Raw genomic sequence first — 23,956 nt, 5'->3', positions numbered from 1 at the left:
GCAAGATGATTTCAGAGAGTCCTGGAAAAACTTACATGAACTGATGCTAAGTGAAATGAGCAGAAGCAGGAGATCATTGTACATGGCAACAACAAGATTATATGATGATCAATTCTGATGGCCGTGGCTCTCTTCAACAATGAGATGATTTAAGTCAGTTCCAATGATCTTGTGATGAAGAGATCCATCTACACCCAGGGAGAGGACTATGGAAACTGAGAGTGGATCACAACACAGAATTTTCACTCGTTTCTGTTGTTGTTTGCTTGCATTTTTTCTCATTTTTTTTCATTTTTGATCTGATTTTTCTTATGCAATAAGATAATTGTATAAATATGTATACATATATTGGATTTAGCACATATTTTTAAACATATTTAATATATACTAGATTACTTGCCATCTAGAGGAGGGGGTAGGGGAAAGGGGGAAAAATTTGGAACACAAGATTTTGCAAGAGTCAATTGAAAAATTATCCATGCATGTTTTGAAAATAAAAAGCATTAATAAAAAAATCCTTCTCCTATTTATGTAGCTCCTTAAGATTTCCAAAGCTTATTTCACATCAGTTTTATGTGATGACTAGTCAAAGGATTACTGACTTCACATTAACAGGTAACTAAACAGACTTGAGAGATTTCAATGATTTTTGCCCATTGTTACATAACTAGGATTTGAACCCAATTCTCCAAACTCCTAATTCAGTATGCTTTCCACTCTGCCATATTGTTCTTTAGACATATACAGGAGAGGCATTTTCTCTTTATAGTTCACTTCATATAATCAACCAGTAAACTAATTGAAGACTAATGTATAATCTCATCTTCCCTGTAGATTTTTGTTAGGTTAGGGCTGAAATTTGTGCTATGTTGCTAAATGTGTAAGTTGAATTCTAAAAAATTTTTCTTTTATATTTGGTAAAATGGAATTAAATAAGGATGAAATGGAAAGAAATAATAACAGAAAAATTTAAAAGTAAGGAGAAAAATCTATAAACACAGGTGCTTCTGCCTACTTTCTAATCTTTTAAAAAACTTCTATAAGAATGGACCATGCATATATCAAGAATATAATTAATAGAAAATATGAGAGGGAATAAGCAGGGTTTTGGAAAATATTCTCCATAGTAGATTGAATCTTTAAAACCACAAGAGATTCTAAAATATGAAGAATAAAAGAGTCAATGATTGCAAATAATTGTTAGAACAAATTGTGGCCCTTGGGGCTGTCCTTATACATGTAATCTCTCATGTATTATTAATGACGTAGAAAATTTCTTGAGAAATACAACAACCACAGAGATAGTAGTTTAGTAATCTTTTAGAAGTAAAGGAGGTATAAACAAGGACATATGTGCTCACCAAGTTGCTCAACACTATCATGGAATATGTATTATGCTAGATATAAATAGATTTTTTAAAAATAGTGAAAGTCCTTCAAATACTTCTATTTGAGTATGACAGATGCTGACTGCTTCAAACCCCAAAACATTACAAAACCCCTTTGATGTTAATAATAATTTACTCAAAAGAGGTTTGCCCAATAGTAAAAGATTTATAGAAATGTGTTATCATCTTTTCTTCCTAAACACCCCATCTGATTGACATGTATTCTTTCTTTTAAAATTTAAAGCGATTTATTTCTGTCAGCTTGCTTCACCAGTCAGCAATTGTAGACAGTTATTTGCCCACTCTGTTAAATGGTCCAGATTCATCACTGTTACTCAATTATTAAATACAGCTTTCCTTCATAATTAACAAATGCATCTCAGGTATCAAAAATTTTAAATTCACCAAATTTATTAAGTATCTATTATATGCAAAAGACTATGCTAGGGAAGACACAAATTTTATATGATAAGAACAATAACTGTTTAAGTTTTCTCTTCTCCAAAACTGGTAGTAAAAGAACTAGAAGACATAGGATGGTAGCTAGATAGCAGGGATTTTTTTTTCCTTTTAGATTTAGGAACAACTAACTGTGTATTTATTAAAATAGGCATGAGAGAAGAAATCAATGGAGAGATATTAAAATTACATGACATATAAGGGATGACAGGTAGCAAGTAGGATTAGTTTTATGACTATTTCTTCCTTTGAGACAGGAGGGCTGGAGATATGATACACTAATTTTCCATCAAAAAATGATTGTGTAAAAAGCTATTGCTTAAATAATGCATTAAGAAAATATCATCATTGGTATTAGATTTTGAAAACAGAATAATGGCTGACAAATTGAATATCTGAAACAGATCAGCAGCCTTAAGAATTAACATGCTTTTTCTGTTTGTTTTTAAGGCTAATAGAAATCTTGGCAACCATACTGTTCTAGGAACCATAAAAAATATTTAAAAGCTTATTCACACAATTTCTGATATTTCAGAAAAATCCATAAGTATAGATCAACTTATTGTAAGCTAAAGCAGTAGCAGCAACAACAAGAAGAAAACAATTATACCTAACATGTATGTAACATTTAATTTTGTTAAGTACAAGAACTGTGCCAAGCACTTTACAAATATTATCTCATTTGATTCTCACAATAGTCTCAAGAGATAGACATTATTACTATCCCCATTGTAGAGTTTAAAGGAAATAAGGTAAAGAGAGGTTCCAGGGTCACACAGCTAGTGAGTATATAAGGCCACATTTGAGCTCAGGACTTCCTGACTTCAGATCCAGTGCTTTATTCATTGCACCACTTAGTTACCTCTAAATCTTGATAATTAGCTAACAGGTTATGCTGGCAATATCTGAACCAGAAAAATCTGATAAATAAGCTAACCCAGTGGATATAAAATAAAATTGAATTTTGGATATCAAATACTTTTTTTTATAGCTACATTTCCTTATGTAAATACACCATAGCCTGCTCATATCATCAGAACTTGTTACAGTTTAAGGTAGGGAAACTTCTTCCAGCCTAAAATTCTGAGTAATGCAGTTTATATCTTCATTTTTTGGGAAGAAGAACTTCACTCATAAGGGGATACAAGATACTTAACCTACTGAGAATACACACACACACACACATACATCTATATCTATACACACATGTGTATAAATCTGCAGATAAAAGTATATAGAAATACATATTAAATGTATATACACAGAGTAAGATTTTTGTCTGTTTTTCCCATATATTCTATTATAATTTTACAGGAATTAATTCCTTTTCTTATATCAAAAAGCTCCAATTGTCTTCATGGAGACTATTGCCAAAATAATAATGAATTTAAGGACATAAGTATTAACTTATATAATTGTTTTTTGTACTTATTTTTAGTTATTTCTTCATTTTCACAGAAAATATATGAATTTATATAACAAAATAAAATTTACTACAACAGCATAATACAGCATATATAAATTTATAATTTACTTAAAATGAGTTATGTGAACAGAAGAACTGTAATTAATTTGATATGTCTAATTCTTTGAGATCTATTTAAATTAAAAGTATACCATAATATCCTGCTAATTCTAAAATATATTTTGATTTTAGAGATAGGTAATATATTTTTAAAGTCTCTAATGTCCTGAAATATTCTCTCCACAGTTTTCCACTTCATTTTAGTTTTGTTAATTATTATTCCTCCTTCAATAGATTAAGACAAAGAAAGGTTAAGTGACCTGCCCAAGGTCAAAAAGTTTCTTAGGCCAGATTTGAACTCAGGTCTTCCTGGCTCCAGGCTCATTATTCTAAATACTCAGCCTTCTAGGTGCTCCAGATGACCTTCCTTAGTTCTAGGGAATTCCTCAAAAAGATCTTGAAGCCGTATTAAAAATAAATGTTAAAAAAAAAAAAAAAAAAAAAAAAAAAAAACAAAACCAAAACCAAAAAACAAAACAAAACAAAACAAAACAAAACAAAACAAAAAAAAAAAAAAAAAACCACCCTGCAAATGCTATTTATCCTGGAGACATTTTCTTTTTTTAGAATTCAATTTAATTCAACCTAACAAGCATTTTATTAAGTACTGGCTCTGCAATAGGTATGAATAGGAATGAAAAACACAAAACCAAAAAGAAAATAGCTCCTGCTCTCAAGGAACTAACATCCTACTGGTGTCTCATCAGTTTGATAATAATGTTCTACTATCTTAAAATATATTTGGGTAAAATGAAATGCCAGTAAATCATCTAGAATTTTTATTAACTTCATGATATTTTCCCATCCTGCCTTCTTACTCAGAAAGGTCTTAATTTAAGTTGTTCCTAACAATTAATTTTAAAATATTAACCAATTATCCCCCCAACTTGGTTTCTTAAAGTTAAACATAATTTAAAACACATTTCTCCAAACTGACATGCTCATTAACTATCACAAACTGTGATGACCATTTTAATCTTATTAATAACAAAGTGAAAATCAATTGAAATATTATCTGTGATTACAAATACAAATTTTGCTTATAAGTCAAAATCCTTACTTTACAAGAAAACTGACTACAAATCTTTTAGGCAAATATGATTTCTGGAATACAAAGCAAACTTCTATTAGAAACTGTTTCCATTTTTCCCTCTCCACTAGTTCTTCATCAAAATGAAAAATTAAGTCACAATTTTTTTTTTACCTAACCTATATGAACCTTAAAATTACTTGAAAACATGAAATACCGAATAAAATTAATACTTGTTCATACAAAGGGTAAGGCAAAGTTTATTACATACTTGGTTTAAAAAAAAATGAAAATCTGTACTAGAAAGAGGACATAATGTAAAATTAGCTGAAATGGCAAAATTAGCAAATTATTGAAATTAGCAAAAATAGCTGAAAACAGCTATTGCTTTTTGGTTTTCCAAATAAACCAAAGTTGTGGAGAGGCAAGATGAGAGTAGTGGATGAAGAGCAAGTCTAAAAGTCAGGAAGACTTGGGTTTAAATCTTGCTTCTTATACATCCAGTTAGTGTGAACCTAGATAAAGCACAACCTCTTACTGTTAAAAGTGTGAAACTCATCCTTCATGTGTTTAGCAGAATTACAGAGTATGGCCAGAATCTGATTAAAATGCAATTTGGAAATGTTTAATAAAATAAATCAAAACAAAAGTTAAATAATGTTACTCTGTAGTTTTCTAAGTCAACATATGCAACAGGAATCCATTTCTATATTTTTAACATTACTGTCCTAGGCTACTCTCTACAGCTATAGGGTGCAGAGATGGTAATTATCTACAAGATTGTTCAGTCTTCCCAGACTCTTCCATGACCCCCACGGACCATACTATCCATGGAGTTTTCTTGGCAAAGGTACTGGAATGATTTGCCATTTCTTCCTCAAGTGCATCAAGGCAGATGTTAAGTGATCTTCCCAGGATCAAACAGCTAGTAAGTTTCTGAGGCCACATTTGAATTCAGGTCTTCCTGATCCAGGCTCTGTCCTCTAAACACTTAGTCTACTAGCTAACTCTGATGACGTTCATTAATTCTAGAGAATTTTTTCATATGAGAATTTCTATTCCAATGAAAGTACAGGTCCAGTTATTATCCTTTATTTGATTTTCCTGATTTATTTTTATGGAAAAATATTTCTGGAATTAACACTTAACTTTACTATTTAAAATGGAAATGTAGTTTCATTTAAACAAGGCAATTCAATTTAGTCTTTCAAAAGTTGCCTGCTTCACGATTTTAAAGTTTCTATCAAGTGAAAATGAAATGTACATTTTGTAATAACTTATCCATTAACTATATTTAATTTATAGCTCTTATTGTCACCATTCCAATAATTTATTTTCAAATAAATCAAAATTTTAAAAGAATGTAAGGCTTAAGGAAGATCTTTCTAAGGAAGTGGATTTATTTTATCATGTACAATTTTAGACTTTTATTTGTAGAATTTTCTGATGCTACTTTTCTGCATGTAATTACTGTCACTGAGCTGTTCCTTCAAATTGTATGACTGAAGAAAGGTTTTGTTTTTTTTAAAATAGCAGTATCACCATTGAAATTAACAAAAGGGAAAACTGAGGTGATTCTCTGAGCAAGATAACACTTATTAGCAACAGCATGCTGCCTGTTAATAAACTGATCAATGGCTCACCTCACTTTATGCCAAAGACTCTGAACAGAAGGATAATTCTCCTTTTGGGGAGTATAAAACAAAGAACAGAATAGAGTTGATGGCATCATGAGATTGAGGGGAAAATTCAAAAACTAACTTACTACAGACCAGCTGAATTCAAAGCTAAGTTCAGAGGCAAATGACTTAAGCAGTTACAGGACAAAAACAATTCATAATCTTCTTCGAAGAAAATACTTTTGTGTTTGGATTCTTTATTTGTAAAAAATCTCCCATCTTCTCTAAATGGCATGTATTACCTTAGGCCACTTTCTGGCTACTTAAAATCTTTTTCATTATAGTATTTTATTCATGTTTACAATTCCCTACAAAGTATTCTATGCTTCAAAATTAGCTCCTTCCCTAAGAGTTAGGTTAAAGAAAGAATTGTTGTTTTCAGAAGAGTGACCTACTACTTTAGACTACTCAGGATCATAAATTTAGAGTCCTCCATAATTTTGCTTCATTCTATTCATCTGAACTTTTTTTTTTCAACTAGACAGGTCTCACTGCATTGGTCATTTTCATTTCTGTTCCTTTGTTTTGGCTGTCTTCCTTGTACGAAACATAAAACCTCTCTTTTCTATCTATATAAAAATAACCTTCAAAAAAGTTCCAGTACCTTCAAATCCTCTCTCCTTCTGAAAACTGCTAATGTTTTATCTGTATTACTCCCTTTTTATAGTACATAATCATAAACTGACTTGTACTACTGCTTAATTTTTTTTCATTGTTTATGCATCATCTTTTTATCTGGACTGTAATTGAGAGACTATTTACCTTATAAATGCTCTAAGCATATAGCAGATGTTAAAAAAAATGCTCAAGGAAAACTGAATTGACAAAAACCATGTTTTTTCTTTATATCTTTAGGCAAGCTTTGCTACACATAACACATCCTAAAAGATTGATGATTAACTGCTTAAACCCTCTCTTCTCCTTAATTCTAGAAAATGAGAAATAAAGTTAGCTTGTGCATATAAATGACATTAAAAACAACAACAACAAAAAAAAAACATGTTTACTGTGATTTTTGTAAATGTATTTATAGTAATGTTCATTTAAAAAATACAACAAATTCACTAAGCATGTTTTGCTAATATTTTCTTTCTTCATTACTTGGCAAACAACACTAAAGTCCAAAACAACAATAACAAAGCACATGCAAAAACACTCTGTAATTTTCTTAAAAAATAAATACTTTGTTTTGGCACAAGACACTTTCTAGCAAACAACCTAACCTTTCAGTATCTCAAAATAAGTTCTATGAAAAAGTTACTTAATTATAAAGGCAGATGACATCCTTTAACTTCTTTGTGATTTATATAATAAATTTATAAGCAAGTTTACTTTGGTAAAATATCCAACCTGGTATGTGGCAGACAATTACATAACCAAATCAATATCACATTCTCTAAACAGCATTAATAATTAACTTTCCTATTTATTATTCCAAATTAAAATGAAATGTTCTGCTTTCACACAAGTACAAGAGGTACTATTACTATTATAAAATGACATTGTCCTTCAAAAACTGTATTCAAGTGGAAATATTTTATACAGTTCAGGTTCTAAAATTCACAACTAGTTCTAAGTGATATTGGAAAGCTTGTAAAAAAGATCAACTTCCCTTGAATGATCAAATTGTTAGACAATTTGGTAAACAAATAAAGGTTTGAAATATAGTTTTAAAAACAATAAATTATAAGTATCAACTTTCTCTTTTATTTGTATTTCCATACAGAACAAGAATTAAATATAAGATGCTATTGTGATAAGACTTTAAAAATCATTTAATGTAGAATGTTTAGTTATAACTATTTTCATGACCAAAACAATTGGTATTCTATTATAGATAGAATATGACAATACAAATCATCTATTAGAAATAACAACTAGGTTTCTTTATTCAACAGAAAAATCAATATCAAAGAATCAGGTGTGACTATATAAAAATTACAGAATTATTTTTTAACATACTTAGGTGATAGCTATATGATGAAATCAAGTAATCTGAAACATTACCATATATCAGAAATATTATACTCATGGCTTATAACAGATGGCAGAAAGAAGGCAATTAAAATTATGAGGATAAAATGTGCTTTTAAAAGCATTTTTCCTTAAATATTTCAAGGTGTTCAATTAAATCTCAATTATTAATAATGCATTTTACTCTCAAGTGGTTGTAATTTTAAGATTCAAAATTTGCTCTTGTTCACTTAAAAATACATTAACAAAAAGGGGGGGGGTTCTGAAAACCTTTGTCTAGACAAAAACAAATATCTATTTTAGCATTAGAAATCAGTTGGAAAACTAAGTACAGAAAAATTTATCACAAGGGAAAAATTACTTACTACTGAGCACAATCAATCAATTGATATTCATTAGATCTCTCATAGCAGGCCTTCACACCTTCATCTTGCCAAAGAGTTTTAGTATGTTCATAAAATTCCTAAAAGCAAAATACAAGAAAGATATTAAATAAAGCTATGAGATGGAATTAAAATGTCACCATTTTCAAAAATCTGTCCCAAATATCAAACTATAACATTTTTCACTTAGAAAAGTGGCTTTCATGGCTTAGCACTTTGATTCAGCATATACTCTGTGAACTACAGTGTGCTAGATGTAGCAAGCAGAAAAATATATCCTGCACAATTAAGAGTTTGTAATTTAATTATAACATAAAAATAAAAGAATATAAAATAAATTATATTACTAATAAATAAATGTCAAATGAGTTACATAGACAGTACTTCATGTATAATAATAGGTACTTAATAAGTGCTCATGAATAATCACCAGCTTTTATTTCAGGGAGCTCATGACTGATTTCTTGTAAATCTCTAGTATATATAAATTCAAACTAAGAGTATCTTCCTTACTTTCTACTGCTTTCCATGGGGTTTCATTCTCATTAGATAATAAAATTTTAAAGTGCTAGTCTAATCACCTCATTTTATAGATGAAGAAATGAAGCACCTTGGTTAAGGTTGTATCTTTAGTTAAAAGCAGAACCAAGCCTCAAACTCAGGTGTGTTCACTTCCCATTTCAGCATTCTTTCTGTAATACTAGATGAACTTCCTCTCATTTCTTTTCTCTTTTTTGATGTTGTGATCCCTCTATCTGCCAAGGACAAACTCCCTTCTCACTTTATTTCAGCCCCACATTTAGGATTGTAGCTGTAGTGGCAAGATAAGTAGTGAGTGGGCAGGGAATGGCAGAAAATGAGGAATTGTAAAATGTTAAGGAAACACTCTCCCAATACAAAGATTTCTTACTGGTAGTGGCCTCTATCCCATTCCCTCATGTTCCTTTCTGTCATACCCTGGGGAAAGCTCCACCTAATCTTTACTCCAGAGTCCTAGCCCAATTCCACTGTCAAAATGCTTAGAGGATAACAAAAGAATGAAATCTAGATTTTCCTATGAAACGCTGAATAGTTTGACTAGTCCAAATATCCAATATTAATCATTTGAGAGCTGTTTTTCACCATATAGTCTAATAAATAATGAGATAGGGCAGGAGAAAAAGAGAGGAAGGAACCTAGGATTACTGATTAAAAGGAAGGAAAACCAGGGAGATTAAACTCAGGCTTAAATGTGGTACAGAAAGATTGGATAGGTCTTTCAAGGATGAACTTCCACCTACTGTGACCTCTCTTCTCTTCCCAGATCTACAATTCCAACTATCTATCTTCAGGCATATCTTCCAAAGTCCACTTTTTGTACAAATAACATTTCCCCATTCCCCTCCCTATAGCTGCCTTTCCACTTAAGATTATTTTCCATTTATATTCCCCCCCTTTTCTCCTTTCACACCTCTTCTCTCTCTCTCTCTCTCTCTCTCTCTCTCTCTCTCTCTCTCTCTCTCTCTCTCTCTCTCTCTCTCTCTCTGACACACACACACACACACACACACACACACACACACACACAACATGTTTCTACCAAACTAGGCTATATTTTCCAAATTCAAGATTTATTCCTGCTTCTCTGCATTTGTGCAGTCTGTCAATGTGCCCAGAATTCTTTCTTCAACTATACCTGTTAAAATTATTCTTTTTTATGGCTCAGCTCAAATATGACCTCTTCCACAACAATTTTCCAAAGTTTGCTATCCTTTGCACAATGTATTTTGAATTAAACTTATCTATATTTCCAAACACTCCTAATTTCCATCTTTGTATCTTCGTGCATTTATTGAATGGAATATGAGTTTAGAGGTAGGATCAGACCTGTCAGAGTAATATTTCAAAGGATACATATCTGAAATTTTTACCCGTACCTTTCCTATTTTATAAACATCTCTATTCTGAGGTTCAAAAAGTGCTTTGCATAGCATTAATTCACTTGACCCTTGTGAAAACCATGTGAGGTAGGTACTATTATCATCCTTATTTTACAGATAAGGAAATTGAGACACATAACAGGCCTTGCCTAGGCTCACATAGATAAAGATAGCTTTTTGTTGGAAACCTTGACATGAGGTTCTAGAACCATTTGATGATAAACTCAAATAGGTCTTACTTTGAAACTGGACCAAAGCATGTGCAGGCAAGGGGGGATTGGGGTAACTCTCTCTTTCTGTGTTTTGAGAAAAGTGGGAAATTATCTTTTTGTTGTAGATTAAAGGTAGTATCTGAGTATACTTCAAAGTGATCAAAGTTTAAAAAAAATAACAACACATCTTTGCTTTGTTTCTTAGTGGTAATTAGTAACAAAAATCCTTAAAAAAACCTTCCTAATGGTTGTGTGATATTTAGGGACAGAAAGAATATAGAGGAAAAAAGCTTTGACATTATACTTTTTTTAGCAGAAGGTTTTAGAAAAAGTCATGGTTAGAAGTAATAGAGACCAGAGAAAGGGAAGCAGGTCCTAAGAAAGATAAGGAAAGAAGTGATTAGAGAGCCACTTGGAAACCAAAAGTCCTACTGGAGGCATACTCTATAGAAGGATCCTGAGTCCCTAGAGCTCCTCACCTTCCAGGCTGTTGGAACACCTATTATTTATTCTAAATGGAAAAGTACTTTATAAAGCCTAGGACACCACATAAATATTTTGTTATTGCCATGAATCATCTTTTCATCCTTACCCTGGTTAGAGTCAGTGTTAAATTCAATTTAATAAAAAAATGTATCAAGAGCTGCTTAATGTAAGAACATTGTCCTACTTACTAAAGTTACAAAAAACAAAAACAAAAAATCTGTCTCTGCCTTTAGGAGCATATATTCTATCTGAAAGCAGAGAGAAGTAAGGGAAAAGAGATATGACAAAAATGAGGACAAATTACTGCAAAACATATACAAATTGAGTTTAGAAAATCCACAGTATTAATAATTAACAATTGAGGGATTCCTGAAGGTAAAGCCAAGATGACAGAGTAGGAAGAAGCAAGTCAGATGAGATCCCCTCTAAATAGTTCTAGAAAATGCAATGGACTGAATCCTGATAAAAGTATATGGGGGAGAGGGAGGAGAATCACAGGCATGTCCAACTCAGTTTGGCATAGGGAGACAGAAAAGCATTTGGCTATTGGGAGTCAGGAGCACTATAGGATCCTAAAAGAGGATATGTATCAGCACAAGAGGAAGTTTGAGATCATACTGGAGCACTATAACAGGGAGAAGTGCCAACTGACAATTTTGTCACTCACAATTCAGTTCCAAGTCATAGATTCAGAGAAAAATGAGAAAGGAACTTGTTCAGGGAAGTGATGTCTCAGGTATGGAAGACTTAAGCTGTATATGGTGAAAGTGCTTTTATTGAAATGGAAAACATCCAAAAATTCCTGATGGAAAGGCCAAAGGAAGACGAATCAATGCAAAAATGGAACAATTTTTTTTTGGATATGGACAATTTGGAAATTTGCTTTGATTGACTATACATGTTTGTAATATGTAATTTTTAAATGTTTTCAATCAGGAGTAGGGGTATGGGATAGGAGGGGAAATAGGCAGATCTTGAATGATTAAAACAAATAAAAGATTTTTAAAAATAATTAAAGGTTAAGGACTTACAAAGGAAGTGGTACCTGAGCTGAACCTTGAAGGAAGCTACAGATTCTAAGAGATAGAAGTCAAGAGGGAATACATTCCAGGCATGGGTAACCATCTTTGGAAAGACTTGGGCTGAGTTAGCATCAATTCCTTGACAATAGAAAAACTCTTGCTGCCTGGCAGAGAGGTATGGGTGTGAAGGGGAGCAGGGATGAAATGTCTGGGATAGCAAATCTCAGAGACTTCTGCCAGACATAGAACAATGAAGTATGTTTCTAGCATTGCACTATGGAACTTTGACTATATGCCCCTGCTTTTCCCTATAGAAATATTATGATAAATCATAGTATAACTATATATATGGTGATATTATAATTATATAGAATATTAATTATTAATTCTACAACCAAATAAATATTAATAAAATAGATTTCTATGCTGTGGCCTGGTCATATTATTTCTAAGAAAAAATGTATTCTGAGTTAGAAAACAGATCTAACATAAATTAGGAGTTGTCTGTAGCTTCCCTTGGCAAAAATTTGGCCTGACTTTACCATAATGAGACTTATCTAAACAAAGAACTTGATTTTAAATTACTAAAAGTAAAGAGTAGCAAAACTACTACTAGATCCCGTTATCTTAATGCCATTTGCTTTACCACATGGATCTATTTTAGCAACAGGTAATATATATCTCACTTTCTCCAGTTTTAAGAGGCATAATAATGTCATATAAAGATTACATTGGAATTAATGAATCAATATTAAAGCACTATAAAAGCTCTGTATATGACATGCTATAAATGCAAAGTATTATTATGTTAAAAAGCTAACTTACAAGCAACTCATGTTCTCTGAAAGTAGTGATTAAAGCATACCCACACTCTTTGGTTTCAGCTTTCCACACAAGATTATGAAGCTAGCATGCTAAAAATAATTCAGTACCCTCAGGAGAAGTTATAGGCCACATAAATCAAAGGGTGTAGAGCTGAGCATTAGAGCCTTTAATTTCCAGTTTCTTTTTAACTAAAGCAAAGTCAGACTATGGAAACCAAATCTCAATGTACACAGCAAGGAGGGGGGCCCACAGTCTAGTGAGTTCAAAGATTCTTTAAAAGGAACAGTCTATGTTCATACTAGAATAATATAAATGTAAATAATGGTTAAGTACTAAAGTACAGTATCTGTATGCAAGTATACTGGAAGAGGAATCAGGAAATTTGATTTATCACTTAGCTCTACCACTGTTATTTGAGTAGGTCATTTATTTCACCTAGCATTCTCTATTTCTATTATGTAAGCTAGGAAAGAAAAGGCAAGAATATTTTAGACCTACTGTTTAAGATTCGTTTCTGTGATTAAAAAGTACCAAACACTTTGTAGTATATTCCTTATTGATTTTAAAATCAATGAACTAAACCATAATAATAATCAACACAGTATTTCAATACAGGAATTTTAAGTACAAGAAAAGAACAATAAAACAGAGATTTACTAATATAAGACATAGATTATCATGAACAATAAGAATCTTCCACAGAAATAGACTTGGTGTTCTGCCAGTTTTGCCCTTGGAACAGGATTTCTGAGAAAGCAGGTTTTTAGAAATAATAAAACTAAATTTTGGCCTAGTGAAACTCTGGCACTATCTCAACTTCTCAAATGTTGCCAAGTAGTAGCACTTTATATCTAAAGCTTTTCAACATAATTTCTGATTCAACTGTAATGCATTACCAAAACATAGATAGAATACGGCTAATCCACTCATAAATTCTGGAAATTTCCTTAACACAACATGGCTCATTTGTGTAGCCATGTTTTAGAGTTTCTTTAAAAAAACAAACAAACAAATAAATAAATCAAAACAAAACAGTATGAGTGTGAGAGACTAATCAAAAAGTTTTCCTGAATAAACTATCATGAAAGCATATTCCTTTTTGAAATTCTGCTAATCAAACATTAACTCTATTTATTTGTACTCTTGAGAAAAAGAAAAAGTTGAATAAAGTCTCTACTATCTTGGAATTAATATTTTTTTCAATTCTTAAAAGAAGAATTAAATAATCCATGCTTCATATAGACAATGGATACTTTTATTGAACTAACTTTAGTACTATTTCAACTGTATTTTAAATTATTATGGTCATGCATTATTAACTTTCTTTAAAAAAAATTTAAAATATATACCACAGTAAATTAAGTCTTAATTGTTTTAATTATACCATTTTCAATGATTTCTTATTACAAAGACCAAAACCTTTTGAATGGAATTGAAAGTCTTCTGCAATTTGAGCCCAACTCTCCAATTTGATCTCCTTCCCCTGGTCAAAATTCAGTTGCACCAGCCACATTGTTCTATTCTCTGTTCTGAAAATCCATATGTAATTTCCTTTTATCATGTCTTCTATCTTCTTGACAACTTAATTAAATTCTACCAGTCACTGAATATCTACTTTCTGTTTATGCATTAATTTCTTAACATCTTGAAGTCTAATAAAACTTCTGTAGGGTTACTAATTAATAATTATCTTTTTGTTGAAAATAAATTTAAAAAAAAGTTTTTTAATCTTTGCTCATAATTTAAAATAGAAAACTAGAAATATTTTTCTAGTTTCAATATACTATGAAAATCTTACACATATAAGAAACTGAAGTTAAGTGAATTAAATCTCATCTCAAAGAAAGTTTGTTTTTAGATGATTAAGACTTCTGCCCAAAGGCATGGTGCAGTAGATAAGAGTTCCCATCCCGAAATCAGGAGTACCTGAGTTCAAATTTGGCCTCAGATACTCAACAGCTATATGGCCAGCTATATGGCAAGTCATTTAACCCTAATTGCTTTGCAAAATAAATTAAAATAAAAACTATTTAATTTAAAAAAGAGACTTCTGCCTAGAGAATCAGTTCATTTCTTTAATGTTTGCTGAGTACTTACTACATGCAGAACATTTTACTAGATGTTGTGGGAATAACAAATAAATAAGATAGAATCCTTGCTTTCAAAGAGTTTCTTAATCCAATAGAAAAGATTACAATATATGTGGTGAAAGGAAAATATAATTTCACATTTGTTAGAATTTGTTAGACAGTGGTATGGTAGGAAATTAAGAAGTTATCTTAGTTGCAGCATCATGACTGAGCTCATTACATCTGTTCACACTGGGAACTCTGATAATAACTGTGTGACTTGAGAGATTTTTTATAAAAAAGTTATGTTAATGTTACAAGAATGAGCCATATAATGTTTTAATTGGTTTAATTTTCATTAAAATCACATCCAAAAAAAAAAAAAAAAGAAAACTGACAAGTAATGGATTACTTTTATGGAGGGTTACATGTTTGTATATAGTCAGACCATTGACTAGTTATAGCAAATGTCAAAATCAAAACCACATAAATAAAAACTGAGAAATTTACTCAGGTATGAAATTACAACAAATTAACCTACTCAAAAACACTATGTCCCAAACAGGCAAGACGATGAGAAAAAGATGCCTATCTATATATAGCCTTCTTATATTGTCACAACAGGAATGCCAAAATGTCCCAGACATTGCTTTAACAGATAAACATTTAAAGTCTTTAATAATTAGCAAGATATAGCAACCAAAAGGGCACATGTAATTTACAATATAAACTTATTTGCAAAATATTATGAAGAAAGACATCTATAAGTAGTACCATCTCAAAAAATAGCAAAGATCAATGGATATGAAAAATATGCAGAAAACTTGGCATATCCACAAATTATTTACAGATGAAATTGAGAGAACAAATAAATGAAAGTGAAACAAATCTCCCATTGTTCCTATAAGTATTTTCATCATGGCAATAAAGATACCTCATTTGGACTCTTAACATTTATCCCTAGTGTTCTGCAAAAATAGAGGAAATAGTAATAAGAAAATGACAGGGAAAATGGTGGAAACTAATAAAAGTATACACAAAAAGATGTGCCAGAGGCAATACAATTTTGAAAGCATTCAGGAATCAATTGTCAATAGATTGTAAAGAAGAGTTGATGAAAGGTGGGAAGAAAAAAGAATAATATTATCAGTAACTATTAGTAAAAAATTACACATGATAATCAGTCACCACTGACAATTTTTTCATTTCTATTATAGTTTTTAATTAGTATGGGAGAGTATTATCAACTGATATATACAAAGACCTAGCACAAGTGCTGGAGACAGAAACACAAAATGAAAAAGTTACTACTTTTAAATAATGGAAGGAAGAAGAAGGTGTGGGGGAGGAGAGAAAAGAGATAAAATGTACAGATAAGTCAATACAATTCTTTTAGGGCACTTAAGGGGCAAAAAGGAAATCAGGAAAATTCTCTAGTAGGAGATGATTTTTTTTAGTTAAGACTTAAAATGAAGTTAGGGAAGCTAGATGGTACAATACATAGTGCCTGGCCCTGAAGTTGGGAAGATCTGAAAATCTGACCTCAGACATTTAACATTTATCAGCTGTGTGACCCAGGGCAAGTCAATTAACCCCTCAAAATATAGCTCCTCAAAAAAACCCAAAAGAAACAAACTTAAAGGAACTTTAAGAAGTTAGAAAGTTTTGTACGCTTGCTCTCTAACAAAATTCTTCAAAAAATTCTCAGAAAAAGCTACCTATCTTTGTTTTCTTCATAAATTTCCTTCTATGCTAGTTTAATAAGCACAGAGTCAATGAGAAATTTAAAAAGTGAAGAAATGGAAGAGTCAACTTCATAAAACATGATGGTATGTTTTTTACAGAAAGAAAACCCCCCAGCAGTTTATTAAAAAAATTTTTATTGAAGACAGTAAAACTATAATAGTGGGAGATCTCAACTTTGCACTCTCAGATTTAGACAAATCAAACCACAAAACAAATAAGAAAGAAATTAAAAAAGTAAATAGAACATTAGAAAAACTAGGTATGATAGACTTTTGGAGAAAACTGAATGGCAATAGAAAGGAATAAACTTTCTTCTCAGCAGTTCATGGATCCTATACAAAAATTGACCATATATTAAGACATAAAGATCTCAAAATTAAATGTAGGAAGGCAGAAATAATAAATGCCTTCTTCTAGATCACAATGCAATAAAAGCTACATTCAGTAAGAAGTCAGGGGTAAATAGATCAAAAAGTAATTGGAAACTGAATAATCTCATCTTAAAGAATGACTGGGTGAAAGAGCAAATTATAGAAACAATTAATAATTTCACCCAAGATAATGACAACGATGAGACATCATACCAAAATCTGTGGGATACAGCTAAAGCAGTAATAAGGGGAAATTTTATATCTTTAGAGGATTATTTGAAGAAAATAGAGAAAGAGAAGATTAACGAATTGGGCCTGCAACTTAAAAAGCTAGAAAAAGACCAAATTAAAAACCCCCAACCAAAAATTAAACTTGAAACACAAAAATTAAAAGGAGAAATCAATAATATTGAAAGTAAAAAAACTACTGAATTAATAAATAAAACCAAGAGTTGGTTTTATGAAAAAGCCAATAAAATAGATAAACCTTTGGTAAATCTGATCAGAAAAAAGAAAGAGGAAAATCAAATTGTTAGTCTTACAAATGAAAAGGGGGATCTTTTCACCAATGAAGAGGAAATTAGAGAAATAATAAGGAGTTACTTTGCCCAACTTTATGCCAATAAATTTGATAACTTAAGTGAAATGGATGACTTCCTCCAAAAATATAGGCTTCCTAGATTAACAGAGGAGGAGATAAATTGCTTAAATAGTCCCATTTCAGAAAAAGAAATAGAACAAGCTATTAATCAACTCCCCAGGAAAAAATCCCCAGGACCAGATGGATTTACATGTGAATTCTACCAAACATTTAAAGAACAATTAGCCCCAATGCTATATAAACTATTTGAAAAAATAGGGGATGAAGGAGTCCTACCAAACTCCTTTTATGACACAGACATGGTACTGATACCTAAACCGGGTCGATCGAAAAATGAGAAAGAAAATTATAGACCAATTTCCTTAATGAATATTGATGCTAAAATCTTAAATAAGATATTAGCAAAAAGACTTCAGAAAATCATCCCCAGGATAATACACTATGATCAAGTAGGATTTATACCAGGAATGCAGGGCTGGTTTAATATTAGGAAAACTATTAGTATAATTGACCATATTAATAATCAAATTGATAAAAACCATATGATCATCTCAATAGATGCAGAAAAAGCATTTGACAAAATCCAACATCCATTCCTACTAAAAACTCTTGAGAGTATAGGAATAAATGGAGTATTCCTTAGAATAATCAGGAGCATATATTTAAAACCTTCAGTAAACATCATATGTAACGGCGATAAACTAGAACCTTTCCCAGTAAGATCAGGAGTGAAACAAGGTTGCCCACTATCACCATTACTATTCAATATAGTACTAGAAATGCTAGCCTCGGCAATAGGAGCCGAGAAAGAGATTCAAGGAATTAGAGTAGGAAATGAGGAAATCAAACTATCACTCTTTGCAGATGACATGATGGTATACTTAGAGAACCCCAAAGACTCTGCTAAAAAGCTATTAGAAATAATTCAGAATTTTAGCAAAGTGGCAGGATACAAAATAAATTCACATAAATCCTCAGCATTTTTATACATCACCAACAAAATGCAACAGCAAGAGATACAAAGAGAAATTCCATTCCAAACAAATGTTGAAAGTATAAAGTATTTATTTGGGAATCCATCTACCAAAGAATAGTCAGGAATTATATGAGAAAAATTACAAAACACTTGCCAGAAAAATAAAGTCAGATTTAAATAATTGGAAAGACATTCAGTGCTCTTGGATAGGCCGAGCGAATATAATAAAGATGACAATACTCCCCAAACTAACCTATTTATTTAGTGCTATACCAATCAGACTCCCAAGAAACTATTTTAATGACCTAGAAAAAATAACAACAAAATTCATATGGAAGAATAAAAGGTCGAGAATTGCAAGGGAACTAATGAAAAAAAAAAAAAGTCAGAGGAAGGTGGTCTAAGTGTACCTGATCTAAAGCTATATTATATTATTATTAAATATATATATATTATATTATATATTATAGCAGCAGTCACCAAAACCATTTGGTATTGGCTAAGAAATAGACCGGTAGATCAGTGGAACAGATTAGCTACAAAGGACAAAAAAGGGTACATCTATAGCAATCTAATCTTTGACAAACTCAAAGATACCAACATTAGGGATAAAAATTCATCATTTGGAAAAAAACTGTTGGGAAAACTGGAAATTAGTATGGCAGAAATTAGATATGGATCCACACTTAACACCAAATACCAAGATAAGATCAAAATAAGTCCACGATTTAGGCATAAAGAATGAGATAATAAATAGATTAGAGAAACAGAAAATAGTCTACCTCTCAGACCTGTGGAGGAGGAAGGAATTTATGACCAGAGGAGAACTAGAGATCATTATTGACCACAAAATAGAAGATTTTGATTACATCAAACTAAAAAGTTTCTGTACAAATAATACTAATGCAAACAAGATTAGAAGGGAAGTAACAAATTGGGAAAATATTTTTAAAGTTAAAGGTTCTGACAAAGGTCTCATTTCCAAAATATATATAGAGAACTGACCCTAATTTATAAGAAATCAAACCATTCTCCAATTGAAAAATGGTCAAAGGATATGAACAGACAATTCTCAGATGATGAAATTGAAACTATATCCACTCATATGAAAGAGTGTTCCAAATCACTACTGATCAGAGAAATGCAAATTAAGACAACTCTGAGATACCACTACACACCTGTCAGATTGGCTAAGATGACAGGAACAAATAATGATGAATGTTGGAGGGGATGTGGGAAAACTGGGACACTGATACATTGTTGGTGGAGTTGTGAAAGAATCCAGCCATTCTGGAGAGCAATTTGGAACTATGCCCAAAAAGTTATCAAACTGTGCATACCCTTTGACCCAGCATTGCTGCTATTGGGCTTACATCCCAAAGAAATACTAAAGAAGGGAAAGGGACCTGTATGTGCCAAAATGTTTGTGGCAGCTCTTTTTGTTGTAGCTAGAAACTGGAAAATGAATGGATGTCCATCAATTGGAGAATGGTTGGGTAAATTATGGTATATGAAGGTTATGGAATATTATTGCTCTGTAAGAACTGACCAGCAGGAGGAATAGAGAGAGGCTTGGAGAGACTTACATCAACTGATGCTGAGTGAAATGAATAGAACCAGAAGATCACTGTACATTTCAATGCTGTATGAAGAGGTATTCTGATGGAAGTGGATATCTTCAACATAAAGAAGATCCAACTCATTTCCAGTTGATCAATGATGGACAGAAATAACTACACCCAGAGAAGGAACACTGGGAAGTGAATGTAAATTGTTAGCACTACTGTCTATCTACCCAGGTTACTTACACCTTCGGAATCTAATACTTAATGTGCAACAAGAAAATGGTATTTTCACACATATATTGTATCTAGGTTATATTGTAACACATGTAAAATGTATGGGATTGCCTGTCATCGGGGGGGAGGGAGTGAAGGGAGGGGGGGCATAATTTGGAAAAATGAATACAAGGGATAATATTATAAAAAAAATTACTCATGCATATATACTGTGGAAAAAAATTCTAAATAAAAAAATAAAAAAATTAAAAAAAATAAAAAAAAGAAAGTGAATCTCCAACAAAGAAGTTTTAAAGTTTAGTGTGATTTAAAGATTGCTTTTAAATTGCTTCTTTTCATATTTTGGTTATGATATCTTAATATTATGAAAGTGACAACTAAGTAAACTTTACTTGTTACCTGGCAGGACAAAAAAAAAAAATACTATAAAATATTAGAAAGAATTTAGATGAAGAGAAAAAGGAGATTATACAATTTGTTACGGTATACACATAGAAACATTCTAATAGATATCTTTATACAAACTGAATACTTTAATAATTGAACATTTTAAGTTTTATTCATATGGGTACGCTCTACAATGTCAAAGATGACAACGACTCTGCAACTTAGTAGGTAGACTCTGAGGTTAAAAAAATTTACCCTGCTTCACTTCAAGCCTTTTTTCATGACAACTAGTGGTAAGTATGGACTTACAGTCCATTACTAGGCCCATATTTAAAGCTTTTCTAACTTGGTAGTACCTAACAGAGCTTGTGCTCCATAAACAAAGCCTATGAGGAGGACTTTTTGAAGGAAGAATAGTGAACACACAATGAAATCTAAATTTATACTACAATGGATTAGTGATCTCACTAATTCTCCATCTTGGTGCATATTATATATTTCAAAGACGCATTCTTATCTTATGCAAATCTTAGCCATGTTTTTCCAAAGGTTTACCAGAAAGGAACCAACTAATGTGCTAGTGGTGTTCCTCTAGATCTTTTACACTTCATGTACACAATGCAGTGTAAAATTAACTGAGAATAGAGTGGAGAGATATTTGAGGTAGGGAGGCCAACCAGCAGTTTATTGCAATGTGTGCAAGGTGTGAGGCTGACAAATGTCTGCACAAGTGGATTAGCGGAAATGTTGGTTGGTTGTTGTCTTTTGTTCTGGAAGAAGACCAAATGACACTATTATGTTAGAGTTGAGTTATAGCATGTCTGACTGGCTGATCAGACCAATATGAGCTCTGCCACAGGATGGACACAAATAGTCCCTATGAACATTTGGGGTTGATTCTCTAACTTTACATAACTTAGTTTGTTCTGAGCCAATTCAATTCTGCTGTGCTCATCGAGCACAGAGTAAGGGCACACCATGCTGGGTGTCCCTGTGCCAATGTCTTTTATATGGCAAATCAATTCTAAAAATAACCTGAGGGTGTCCTTGTATAGCTTATTCTGATCACCTTGTGAGTTCTTCACAAACTAATTTTTTAAGTATACATTTGGCATTCAAACATTGTGGCCAACCCTACAGAACTGTGCTCTCTGCAGTATAGCTGGAATACTTGACAATTTAGTTCAAAAAAGGACCTTGGTGTCTAATAAATATGAAGCTAAGTCAGGAAGGATAGGCTGAAGTCAGATTATGGAAAGATTTAAATGACATGCTGAGAAATTTGGATTTTGTTTAACTAACTACTAAAGATTTATGAATAAAGGAATTACAGTCCCAGGAGGATTATTTTGTATTAAAGCTGGATTGGGGAGGGAACAGAATGATGTAGGGAGATAAGAAGCAGTGATACCTTCCCTCAGAGACTTTTATCTACTCTGAATATTTCTTTTATCTATATAGTTGTTTGCATGTTACTTCCCTTATTAGAATATGAATTCCTTCAGTGAATGTTTTTAGTGTTTTCGTTTTTCTTTGGATCCCCTAATGTTTATCAGAGTGGCTGGCTTGAGTATCCACTTGCACTACAGATCTAAGATTACTAATATTTAACTCTACCATTAATAGACCTCTAACACTTTTGACAAGTCTGAAACAGAACTCATTATCTTTCCTCCTAAACCTTCTCTTCTTCTGAATTTCCCTGTTATCATAAAAGGTATTACTATTGGAATAATTCATGTTAACAACCTTGTAGTTATTCTCAATTCTTCATTCTCATTCACCTCACAGAGCCAAAAGGTTTTCAGCTTCTATTGTTTCCATCACTCATATGAAAACCCCTTTTGTCCACTCATATAGACACAACTCTAGCTCAGACTTTCATCACCTTTCGCTTGCTGAAAAAGCTTCCTTTCCTCAAGTTCTTCCCTATAAACTATCCTTTAAACTTTTACTAAAATGTTCAATTGGGACTAAAACAAATTACCCCATCCAGTCCCTATTTACTCAATAAATTCCAGTGAATTCCTGTTACCTCCCATTATCAAATATAAAGAGCTTTACTTGGCATTAAAACGTAAAAAAAAAAAAAAAAAAAAAATTGTGGCTTCCTCTCTTTCCCATTCTCTTACACATTATTCTCTTAAATGCAATCTATAACCTAGTCACACTAGTCTACTTGATGCTCTTTATGCAGAGCTATCCTTTACTCAGATCCATACTTTGGTGCTGAACCTTGGAATGCTCTTCTTTCTTACTTCCACTTATATGAATCAATAGTTTCCTCCCAAACTCTGTTCAAGTGCATTCTTTTAATGCTCAATCTCCTCAAACTATTTCATATTCATTTAATATATACATTTGCATGTATACATATTTCCCCTATTAGAATTTAAACCCCTTGAGGTCAAGCAATAGTTCATTTTTTTCCTTCACATTCCTAGGGCTTAGCAGAGTAATTGGCACATAAGAGGCCCTCCAATAAATGTTTACTGGTTGAAAATCTCCAAATATGTCCCAAAGAATTTAAGAATTATCAATATGAATAAGCAGATATGTTAATATCAGATTCTTTCTTGTTTACATTACATTTCTTGTTTTTAAAAAAATGGTCTAGAGAATAGGACAGTGAAACTAAAAATTAAAAAATGGGTAAGAGGAAAAATAATGATATTTGGGGGAAGGAAAGGGTTCAGAAAAGGAAAAAAAGTTATTCCAGAGACAAACTCTTATTTCCCCCTAAATTTCTCATTTACTATAAAAAATATGAAATAAACAAGAAAATAACTACTTGTAAACTGTGTAGGAACATACTTTATATGTTCTTTGTGGCTAGATATTAGTGTAGCTTAAAGGATCATTAGCTACAATTGTAATCTTTTTCAAATAAAATTTTATCACATTATTTCTCAATTCAAAAAGATTACTAGGATATCTTCCTATCAAAAGTAAAGCTAAACTGCTCAATATGGTGCTCATAACCTTCTATTAAATGACCTATCCACTTAAGTACTATTTTAATAATAATTTTACTATTACTCATCAACATCATAAAAATTAATATGCCATATGCTGATTAATATTGTTGATACTAATCTTAATATT

General features: G+C 31.7%; 1 protein-coding gene across 5 annotated transcripts in view; it reads right to left on the bottom strand.

Annotated features, from left to right (window-relative positions):
- Nucleotides 1-23,956, bottom strand: part of GNAS (GNAS complex locus) — a 286,023-nt gene that overhangs the window by 42,035 nt on the left and 220,032 nt on the right. For all 5 annotated transcript variants that reach the window (XM_074288704.1, XM_074288701.1, XM_074288703.1 and 2 more), the window contains exon 5: nt 8,421-8,518. In XM_074288704.1, coding sequence (XP_074144805.1) covers nt 8,421-8,518 — 98 coding nt within the window. The remainder of the gene's footprint in view (nt 1-8,420; nt 8,519-23,956) is intronic.

The sequence above is a fragment of the Sminthopsis crassicaudata genome, chromosome 2, assembly GCF_048593235.1.
Source record: "Sminthopsis crassicaudata isolate SCR6 chromosome 2, ASM4859323v1, whole genome shotgun sequence".
Classification (NCBI taxonomy): Eukaryota; Metazoa; Chordata; class Mammalia; order Dasyuromorphia; family Dasyuridae; genus Sminthopsis; species Sminthopsis crassicaudata.
Note: the sequence above shows the minus strand (reverse complement) of the source record. Positions and strands in the feature narration are given on the sequence as shown.